At 47.4% G+C, this 11,542-nt stretch overlaps 1 protein-coding gene across 1 annotated transcript; it reads left to right on the top strand.

Moving 5' to 3' along the window:
• Positions 1-466: 466 nt before the first annotated feature.
• LOC147096124 (histone H4-like) lies at positions 467-802 on the top strand. The gene has a single exon (XM_085974095.1). The coding sequence runs from the start codon at positions 470-472 to the stop codon at positions 779-781; it is 312 nt and encodes a 103-aa protein (XP_085830221.1). The 5' UTR covers positions 467-469; the 3' UTR covers positions 782-802.
• Positions 803-11,542: the final 10,740 nt, after the last annotated feature.

The raw sequence follows: 11,542 nt of genomic DNA, 5'->3' as shown, positions 1-11,542 counted from the left end.
AAATTTGTGGTGTAAATTCAATGGTTTAGTATCATGGGGAGATTTTTGCAGTGAGTTTGGTCCCAGTGTTAGTGCAATTCAATCGAAATTAAATTCATTTTAATAGATAAAGTGAATATACTTGGTTCCCAAGAATGATTCGTTTTTCTCCCATGTATTTGAAGGTTACTTGAAATAACTTATGACAGTTAAACAGAAACGATTTTTTTGTTTTAATTAATTCATAAATTAATTGCAGAAACAACATATAAGCACAAAGGAACATGTTTCCCTTTTTCGTACCCAGTTTTGCCTTATATTTTAATTTACATTCGGATAGGTTGGTTTGAAATGGTGGATGGTGTAAATGCAGTCACGTGATGAACGCCGACACCGCCCCTTCCGCGGTTCTGCATCCAGGTCCGCTCAATCTGTATATAAATGGGCAGCGGGTGGGTATGTTTGGTTATTTTAGCAGTGACTTTGAAGCATGTCAGGTAGAGGGAAGGGTGGTAAGGGACTTGGCAAAGGCGGAGCGAAGCGTCACCGTAAAGTGCTCCGCGATAACATCCAGGGTATAACTAAACCAGCTATTCGTCGTCTGGCTCGCCGTGGGGGTGTCAAACGAATTTCGGGTTTGATCTATGAGGAGGTCCGCGGAGTTTTGAAAGTCTTTCTCGAGAATGTTATCAGGGACTCGGTCACCTACACGGAACACGCTAAGCGGAAGACGGTGACGGCCATGGACGTGGTGTACGCGCTGAAACGCCAGGGACGCACCCTCTATGGGTTCGGTGGTTGAAGATAGTTGAGAAATAACCGTGATTTACAAAACAAAGGTTCTTTTAAGAGCCACCAAAATATTTGAAAGGTGTATAACTGGTTATTTACGAGTAGGGGATGTGATGCATAATGTTTAATATTGTAACATTTGGAATAGCGCATTGTGGGTGGCTTTGAGAAGTTTGATTTCTTTAGATTTACTTTCAATGAGTTTTCGCCCATTAACGTTAATGGGCAGAAAAACCCCAGCTGGCCTGAAGCAGGTTTTAACTGGTTCTCTTCCTGCAGTGTCAGCACCACATCGTCTCCAGCAACATCAAGGGGGGCAGGGTTACACTTGACTGCGATCGGATAAAATTGTACCAAAGCTTTGACACTAGAGTCATGATCGGAGATGTGTTTGTCTTCTGCAGGTCTTTAATTAATTAGATTATTTCAACGTTTTTTTAAAATAAGGACCTTCTCTCTCGTGTGAACGCAGAAGGTCCCATGGCCCTGTTCGAAAAAGAGCAGGAGTTTTCTGGTGTCCTGGCAAACTCGATTCTTCAAACAGCACTTTCAAAACCCGATTAACTACTCCATTATCTCATTGTCGTCTGTGAGACCTTTGATGTGACGTTGGCTGCTGTGTTTACAAGACTGCATTTCAGAATTGGCACTTTGGGACATCCTGAGATAGTGAAAGGTGTGTATAACAACTCGCATTTACATAACCAAAAGCAAAATCTGAAATAAAAACAGAAAATGCTGGAAATAATCAGTAGATCAGGCAGCATCTGTAGAGAGAAACAGTTAACATTTCAGATCGGTGACCCTTCATAAGAACTGGAAAAAGTTAGAGATATAACAGGATTTTAAGCAAGTGTGGGGCAGGGAAGGAGAGGAGGAAAGAAAAAAAGGGAATGTTTGTGATAGGCTGGAAGGCAAGAGAGATTAAAAGACATAAGTGGATGGTAATGGGACAAGTTAAGAAACAAAAGATGAATCTAGTTGAGGTGTAAATGGCAATGGCAGAATCATCAACAGCTGTCATGTGAGAATTATTTTAGACACTTTACAGCCTTCTGGACTCTACACTGAGTTCAACAATTTCTGACCATAACCTCTGCCCCTATTTTTTCACATGGCAGCTGCCGATCATTCTGCCATTGCCATTCTCACCTCATCTAGTGTCATCTTTGGTTCCTTTACTTGTCCCATTACCATCTCCTTTTGTCTTGCACCATCATATCTTTTGCCATTTAATCTCTCCAACTTTCCATCCTATCACAGACCTTCCCTTTTGTTATTTCCTCCCCTCCTCCCTTAAAAATCTGTTTTAGTGATGTTGATTGAGGGATAAATATTGGCCCAGGACACTGGGGAGAACTCCCCTGCTCTTCTTGGAAATAGTGCCATGTGATCTTTTACATCCACCTGAGAGAGCAGACAGGGCCTCACTTTAATGTCTTATCTGAAAGACAACACCTCTGACAGTGCAGCACTCCCTCAGTACTGCACTGCAGCAGCAGCCTAGATTTATGTGTTCAAGTTTCTGGAGTGGGACTTGAATCACAACCTTCATGACTCAGAGGCAAGTGTGCTACCCACTGAGCTACAGCTGACATAAGAATAGCTTGTATTTATATAAGGACATAAGATGTAAGAGCAGGAGTAGGGCATATGGCCCCTCGAGCCTGCTCTGCCATTCAATAATACCATGGCTGATCATCAACCTCCAGTGCCTTTAACTTAGAGAAAAATCTCAGGCCCTTCAGATGCCAGATTATTGCTACTTTGAAAAAGAAAGTGACTGTTTAACCCTGTCTTCTCTCTCCAGGCACTAGCAGAACTGCTGAATAAGCCCAGTATTTTCTACCTAAGGTGTTTTCCTCTCCCTGTTACATAATGTCCCTTCAACCTTCTTGAAAAAACCTTTTTATTCTTCACCATGCCCCTTGATCTACCTCACCCTTGTGTGTGTCAGCTGTGGCTCAGTGGATAGCACTCTTGCCTCAGAGTCAGGAGGTTGTGGGTTCAGGTCCCACTCCACGAGACTTCAACACAAAAATCCAGGCTGACACTTTAGTGCAGTACTGAGGGAGCGCTGCACTGTCAGAGGTGCTATCTTTGCGATGAGATGTTAAACCAAGGCCCTGTCTGCTCTCTCGGATGGGTGTAAAAGATCCCATGGTCGCTATTTTGAAGAAGAGCAGGTGAGTCCTGGCCAATATTGAGCCTTCAATCAACATCGCTAAAACAGATTATCTGGTCATCATCACATTGCTGTTTGCGGGAGCTTGCTGTGCGCAAATTGGTTGCCGCGTTTCCTACATTACAACAGTGACTCCACTTCAAAAGTACTTCATTGGCTGTAAAGTGCTTTGGGGCATCCTGAGGATGTGAAAGGTGCTATATAAATGCAAGTCTTTCTTCTTAACATTTGACTAGCGAGCAAATGTTGAGACATTAGTCTACCTACTCTCGGTTTTCAGGAATCTTGAAATTTCAAACAAGCGATTCAGAAAAATGACGAAGAAAAACAATGCAGCATAACTGTAGGTTCCAATTGTACTTTCATGAACTAAACATATGATGGAGAAAATTATCTCAATGGGTTGATTTGTAAAATAAAAAGCACATTTTAAGAATGGACCCATTTCATGCTGGAGGATGTTTGAAAATTTGAACAAAAAAGGTTATTTTCCCGTGATTATAAGTCAATAATCTTGCAGCAGTGCCCAATATTCCAAACTCACTTTTTAAAGGAATATTCCCACATTAAGATTATATTGTCCCTGTAAAGTTTCATAGAGTAGTAGGTTAAAGATGATTCACTGGAAGAAATCAGTACCAGATTTGGAACCAAGTACCATAAATTATTATATATTTTAGTTATAATTTTAATTATTAGACATTGGGAAGTTCTCTGACAACATCCCGGCTGCCGTGCTGAAGACTTGTGCTCTAGAACTAGTCACGCCTCTAGCCATGCTGTTCCAGTACAGCTAAAACACTGGCATCTATCCAACAATGTGGAAAACTGCCCAGGTGTGTCCTGTCCACAAAACGCAGGACAAATACAACCCGGACAATTAGTGCCCCATCAGTCTACTCTCAATCATCAGCAAAGTGATGGAAGGTGTAATCGACAGTGCTATCAAGTGGCACTCACCAATAATGTGCTCACTGATGCCCAGTTTGGATTCCACCAAGACCACTCGGCCGGTGACCAGAGTCGGGGACCTGCTCGATGGCGGAGGAGCTGCCGCAGCACCTGTCTTGGGCCAACATCTGGCTCGTGGCCAAAGCCATCGAGTCGCTGAAAGTGGCACTGGGCCCCGACTCCACTAGACGTATCGAAGAGGCTCAAGCATGAGGGGCAATCCCGTCCGAACTGACCCCCGTTCAGACGGAATTCCTCATCGGCGCCCGGCCCCAAAACCCCTCTCGGGAGCCGGCGCCTCACAACTTGAGCCATCTCGGGGAAATGGCCTTTCTGCCTTTTAGCTCCGCGCGGAGGGGTTTCTTGTACGGGCTGCTCCTGCACACTCTCCACTTTGCCATCTTCGTCTGCCATCTGGACACGCCTTGGCGTGCCATCTAGCCATCCGGCGGAGGTACCCAATGGGGGGCTCTCTAAGGGGGAAGTCCTCCCTTTATCTATTGGGGACTTGGCCTGGAGGGTGTTACATGGAGCAGACCCGTGTAATAAGCTTTTAAACAGCTTCACGGACTCCCAGGCTGCCTGCCTTTTCTGCGGCCGAGAAGAGTCCGTGTTCCACATTTATACCGAATGTGAGAGGTTGCAGCCTCTGTTCTACTATTTGAAGGGGCTGCTCCTCGATTTCTGGCTGCACTTCAGTCTCACGCTCCTGATCTTTGGTCACCCTTTGGCAGGAGGAGCGGGCAGATCGGAGGACCTCGTAGGACTGCTCCTGTGCCTGACGAAGGTAACCATAAACAGGTCCAGGCAGCGGGTGGTCGAGGGGGTCGGGCGCTGGAGATGGGGCATGCAGTGTCCGCCGGCACGCTCAAGGCCTTCTGCGACTGGTGGGTGCCGCGGGAACTGGAGTGCATCATCACTCCCGGCCAATGCAATTTTAATTTAATTTGTTAAGATTTATTTAAATTTTTATTAATTTACAGTTAATTTGTTCAATCAGAAAGAGCAAGACCACTCGGCTGCCGACCTCATTACAGCCTTGGTCCAAACATGGACAAAAGGAGCTGAATTCCAGAGGTGAGGTGAGAGTGACTGCCCTAGACATCAAGGCAGCATTTGACCGAGTGTGGCATCAAGGAGCCCAAGTAAAACTGAAGTCAACGGGAACCGGGGGGGAGGGGGAAACTCTCCACCGGCTGGAGTCATACCTAGCACAAAGGAAGATGGTTGTGGTGATTTAAGGTCAATCATCACAGCCCCAGGACATCGCTGCAGGAGTTCTTCAGGGCAGTGTCCTAGGCCCAGCCATCTTCAGCTGCTTCATCAATGACCTTCCCTCCAACATAAGGTCAGAAGTGGGGATGTTCGCTGATGATTGCACAGTGTTCAGTGCCATTCACAACCCCTCAGATAATGAAGCAGTCCATGCCCACGTGCAACAAGAGCTGAACGACGTTCAAGCATGGGTTGATAAGTGGCAGGTAACATTCGAGCCACAGAACTGCTGGGCAATGACTATCTCCAAAAAGCGAGCGTCTAAACACCACCCCTTGACATTCAATGGCATTACCATTACCGAATCCCCCACCATCAACATCCTGGGGCCACCATTGACCAGAAACTTAACTGGACCAGTCACATAAATACTGTGGCAACAAGAGCAGGAGTGTGATGGAATACTCTCCACTTGCCTGGATGAGTTCAGCTCCAACAACACTCAAGAAGCTCGACACCATCCAGGACAAAGCAGCCGCTTGATTGGCAACCCCTCTACCACCTTAAACATCCGCTCCCTCCGCCACCGGCACACCGTGGCTGCAGTGTGTACCATCTACAAGATGCGCTGCAGCAACTCGCCAAGGCTTCATCTGCAGCACCTCCCAAACCCACGACCTCTACCGCCTAGAAGGACAAGGGCAGCAGGCGCATGGGAACACCACCACCTGCAAGTTCCTCTCCAAGTCACACATCATCCTGACTTAGAAGTATATCGTCGTTCCTTCTTTGTCGCTGGGTTAAAATCCTGGAACTCCCTCCCGAACAGCAGTGTGGGAGTACCTTCACCACACGGGACTGCAGCGTTCAAGAAGGCGGCTCACCACCACCTTCTCAAGGGCAATTAAGGATGGGCAATAAATGCTGGCCTTGCCAACGACGCCCACATCCCATAAAAATGATTAAAAAACAAGGTTGTTAAAGGTGCTATATAAATTCGTAGCGCCTGATATTCAGTCCATTGCAGTCAATCAGTATCAGCGCTGCGTTCAAAGGGCGGCCGATCTGATACCGCCCGAGTTGAATTCCTACCTAAAACAATCTTTTCAAATTATCTTCCCAAGTAAATGCTGAATATATTTGGTCACATCAGTGCAAAATACCGCGGATGCCCGAAATAAAAACAAAATGCTGGAAATACTCAGATCATGCTATTTCCAGCATTTTCTGTTTACATTTGTGGTCATAGAGTTTCATGAATCACTAGACCCAGTCAACAAAATGTGATCCAGTTCAGGTGAGAATCGAGGGGTGGAAATAACTCTCTGCCTTTAGCTCCTTATTCTGAAAATATGAGTGGCTCTGAAAAGGGCCTTTTGTGTTCAGGCGGTTCGCCGCTCCAAATAAAACTCCCGCCCAATGCAAATTGATTGATTTTGCTACGAATGACCAAAATACTGCGGATGTTGGAAATCTCAAATAAAAACAGAAAACGCTATAAATAACCAGCAGGTTCTGTTTATATTTATGGCACATTTTGCTTCGTTTATTTGAGTAAGTTTTTTCTTTTGGTCAGCTGGGTGTGGTCAGACTAGTTGAAATAGAAATTAAATTTGGGAGATGCAAATTGGGCTGCAGATCCGCTATCGCTTCTTCTACAACATTGCACAAAGTCCTATTGGTCAGCAATGGTCTTTAGCTCCTTATTTTGTGAATGTGAGAGTGGCTCTGAAAAGAGCCTTTTATTTAGTGTTGAGCCGGTTCGCCGCTCCTGCCCCGTCTACCTCCTCTTCGGGGCCCGTCGCTTACGCCCTACAGTCCGGGAGGCTGCGGGCCGCTTGGAGGCTTTTCTGGGCTTGGCCTTCCGGGGGCTCTTGGCCGCCGCCGACTTCTTGGCGCGTTTGTGGGCAGCAGGTTTGGCCGCCGCCGCCCTCTTACGGGCTGGTTTCTTGGCGGCCGGTTTCCTCTTGGCGCCTCCTTCGGACCCGTCCTCGGCCTCTCCTTCCTCACCCTCCTTCTCCTCCTCTCGGTCCGGGTGCAGGGAGGCCGAGGAGGTGCCGGCGCCGCTCTCCACCGGGGAGCCCTTGTTGGCCAAGGTGCCGGCCGACTGGTTGGGCCGGACGGCGGCGCCTTTCTCCGCCTCATAGCCGGAGGCCGAGATGGTTTTCTTCAGGGCGCCCAGCTTGGGGGCCGCCTGGCGCTCCTTGGTGGCGGCCACCGCCTCCAGGATCTGCTCAGCCACCACGGTGGCGGCGCCTCCTTTCTGCGGCCGGTAGGCGGCCTTCTTCTTGGCGGCGGCATCGGGAGGAGCGGGTGCGAGGACATCCGCTTTAACAGGGACGCTCTCGGCCATCGAGAAAATCCGCGCTGACGGACGTCGCGCAAACTTGTGGCGGAGCCGCGGCGGCGACTTTGTTTATAAGGGCGGTAGACGGACGAGGTCGAGTCAACCTGCCGCTCGGCCACGCCCCCCGTCCAGGAAGCCCCGCCCCCTCCTCTGTTACAAATGATAGCAACAACAACAAAGCATGCATTTCCACAGCGCCTTTCACGCCCCAAGGCGCTTCACTTCCTTGGGGGCCGGGGGGGGTATGTGATTATCAAACAAAATTGGACATCCGGCCACATAGAACGGTTACACCACAGAAGGAGGCCTTTATAAAAACACTGGTTCGGCCTCACCTGGAGTACTGCGTCCAATTCTGGGCACCGCACTTTCGGAAGGATGTGAAGGCTTTAGCCAGGGTGCAGAAAAGATTTACAAGAATGGTTCCAGGGATTAAGGGACTTCAGTTACGTTGACAGACTGGAGAGGCTGGGGTTCTCTTGCAAGTGTCTTCGGATCGTCCCACTTGCATGTTAGCCAGTGGCTCGGTGGGTGGCGCTCTCTCTCGCCTCTGAGTTTCTGAAGGTTGTGGGTTCATAGTCCCCACTCCAGGGACTTGAGCACAAAAATCTAAGCTGACACGCCCAGTGCAGTGCTGAGGGATGAGGCGTTAAACCGAGGCCCCGTCTGCTCTCTCAGGTGTACGTAAAAGATCCATGGCACTCTTTTCAAAGAAGAGCAGGTGGAGTTATCAAGAGGGAGTCCTGGCCAATAGTTATCCCTCAATCAACATAACAAAAACAGATTATCTGGTCATTACCACAGTGTGGGAGTTTGCTAAGCACAATTTGGCTGCTGCATTTCCTACATTACAACGGTGACTACGCTCACTGGTTGTAAAGTGCTTTGGGATGTCTGGTGGTCATGAAAGGCGCTGTATAATGCAAGTCTTTCTTTCACTCCTCTGCCCTTTCCCTGTGGCCCTGCAAAAACACTTTTCCATTCAGGTACTTATCCAGTTCCCTTTTGAAAGCCATGATTGAATCTGCCTCCACCACCCTCTCAGGCAGTGCATTCCATGTCCTAACCACTCGCTGTGTAAAAATTTTTTTGCTCATGTCACCTTTGGTTCTTTTGCCAATCACCTTAAATCTGTGTCCTCTGGTTCTCGACCCTTCCACCAATGGGAACAGTTTCTCTCTATCTACTCTGTCCAGAACCCTCATGATTTTGAACACCTCTATCATCCCTTTTGTCATTTAATCTATCCTGCCCTTCACCTTATCACAGACCTTCCCCTTTTGTTCTTTCCCTGCCCCCTTTGCACTTGCTTAAAAACCTGTCACATCTCCAACTTTTTTTCCACTTCTGACGGAGGGTCACCGACCTGAAACGTTAACTCTGTTTCTCTTTCCACAGATGCTGCCTGACCAGCTGAGCATTGCCAACATTTTCTGTTGCTATTTCAGATTTCCAGCACCCGCGGTACAGTATTTTGCTATTGTGAAGTTGTTGCTTAGTACAAGGGAGAGACACACAAGAAGATAAAGGTAAGCATGCAGGTGCTGCAGGCGGTTAAGAAGGCAAATGGTATGTTGGCCTTCGTAGCAAGAGGATTCGAGTACAGGAACAAGGATGTCTTGCTGCAGTTCTACAGGGCCTTGGTGAGACCAGACCTTGAGTATTGTGTGCAGTTTTGGTCGCCTTATCTGAGGAAGGATGTTCTTGCCATGGAGGGAGTGCAGCAAAGATTCACCAGACTGATAGCAGGAATGACGTATGAAGAGAGATTGTTTCGATTGGGCTTATACTCGCTGGAGTTTAGAAGAATGAGAGGGGATCTCATTGAAACTTATAAAATTCTAACAGGACTAGACAGACTAGATGCAGGAAGGATGTTCCCGATGGCCCGGGAGTCAAGGACCAGGGGTCACAGTCTAAGGATAAGGGGTAAGCCATTTACGACAGAGATGAGGAAGAATTTCTTCACCCAGAGAGTGGTGAACCTATGGAATTCTCTACCACAGAAGGCAGTTGAGGCCAATTCATTAAATATATTCAAGAAGGAGTTAGATATATTTCTTAAGGCTAAAGGGATCAAGGGATATGGGGAGAAGGCAGGGACAGGGTACTGAATTTGGATGATCAGCCATGATCGCATTGAATGGCGGAGCAGGCTCAAGGGGACCAATGGCCTACTCCTCCTCCTATCTTCTATGATTCTATGTCTGCTCCTTCGATTGTCCCCCCCACCCCAGCACCCACAACTTGCCCCTTCCCGCGGCACCTTCCCGTGCAAGCGCAGGAGACGCAACACCCTCCCTTTTACCTCCTCCCTTCCCACCATCCAGGGCCCCCAAACACTCCTTCCAAGGTGAAACAGCGATGTACTTGCACTTCTTGCAATTTAGTATGCTCTATTCGCTGCTCACAATGGGGTCGCCTCTACATTGGGGAGACCAAACGCAGATTGGGTGACCGCTTTGCGGAATACCTTCATCTAGTCCATAAGCGTGACCCCGAGCTTCCGGTCGCCTGTCACTTTAATTCTCCACTCCACTCCACTCTTACACTGTTCCAACAAAGCTCAATGTAAGCTCAAGGAACAGCACCTCATCTTTCAATTAGGCACATTACAGCCTTCTGGACTCAACATCGAGTGCAACAATTTCAGACCATAACCTCTGCCTCTATTTTTTCCACATGATAGCTGTTGATGATTCTGCCATTCCCATTTACACCTCTTTGAGACTTATCTTTTGTTTCTTTACTTATCCCATTACCATCTCCTTTTGTTTTGTACTATCATACCTTTTTTCATTTAATCACTCCTGCCTTCCACCCAATCACACCTTCCTTTTTGTTCTTTCCTCCCCTCCCCCCTTTCCCTGCCCTTGCTTAAAATCTGTTACATCTCTAACTTTTTCCAGTTCTGACGAAAGGTCATCGACCGGAAACGTTAACTCTGTTTCTCTCTCCACAGATGCCGCCTGACGTGCTGAGTATTTCTAGAGTATTGTGTTTTTATTTCAGATTTCCAGCATCCGCAGTATTTTGCTTTTGTAATAGGGAATTCAGGGGAAGCTTCTTTACCCAGAAAGTGGGGAGAATGTGGAAGGCGCTACCACATGGAGTAGTTGAAGCGACTAGCAAAGATGCCTTTCAGGGGAAGCTGGATAAGCGTATGAGGGAGAAAGGAATAGAAGGACATGCTGATAGGGTTACATTAAGAGGGGTGGGAGAAGGCTTGTGTGGTGCATAAATTCTGGCATGTACTAGTTGGGCTGAATGGCCTGTTTATGTGCTGTAGACTCAATGTAACTTTTTGAAATTAAAGCCAGCTGACAAATGGTTAATGTCCAGCATTTTAGCTCTGGTTAGAACCCATCTGGAGTATTGCATTCAGCTCTGTGCACAGCGCCTCAGGAAGGATGTGTTGGTCCTTGGAGGGGGTGCAGCACAGGTTCGCCAGCATAATACCGGGACTAAAAGGGTTTAATTATGAGGACAGGTTGCATAGATTAGGCTTGTAGTCCCTTGAAAATAAAAGATTGAAGGGAGAGCTAAGTGAGGTGTTTCAGATGATCAAAGGAGTTGATAGGGTAGATAGCGAGAAACTATTCCATCTGGTGGAGGGGGGTCCAGAACAAGGGGACATAAGTTTAAAATTAGAGCCAGGCCATTCAGGGCTGATGTCACGGAGCACTTCTTCACAGAGTAAAAATCTGGAAATCTGGAACTCACTCCCCCAAAAAGCTGTTGAGGCTAGGGGTCAATTGAAAATTTCCACTTTTTAATGGATGGATTTTAGCTAGGCAAGGGTATTAAGGGTTACGGAATCAAGTCAGGTAGATGGAGTTAAGATCAGTCATGATCTAATTGAATGGTGGAACAGGCTCGAGGGGCTGAATGACCTCCTCCTGTTCCTAAATTCCTCTGAGGAAATAGTTCTGCAGTTAAACCAGACCCGTCATCCATTGAAGCCTTAACTATCTGTAACAATTGGTTAAGGGGCGAAGAAGGGGAAGAACGTCATTAAATTATCTGTGCCACACAGGCACAATGCGTTCGGAAAGTAACATTCATGCTGGGGT

The sequence above is a fragment of the Somniosus microcephalus genome, unplaced genomic scaffold, assembly GCF_052327205.1.
Source record: "Somniosus microcephalus isolate GS21.2 unplaced genomic scaffold, FLI_Smic_1.0 unresolved_chr1, whole genome shotgun sequence".
Classification (NCBI taxonomy): Eukaryota; Metazoa; Chordata; class Chondrichthyes; order Squaliformes; family Somniosidae; genus Somniosus; species Somniosus microcephalus.
This window is presented reverse-complemented; position numbering and strand designations above follow the sequence as displayed.

Excerpts from the sequence above, each read along its gene's own strand:
- LOC147096124 (XM_085974095.1), top strand. The coding sequence starts at position 470 with ATGTCAGGTAGAGGGAAGGGTGGTAAGGGACTTGGCAAAGGCGGAGCG.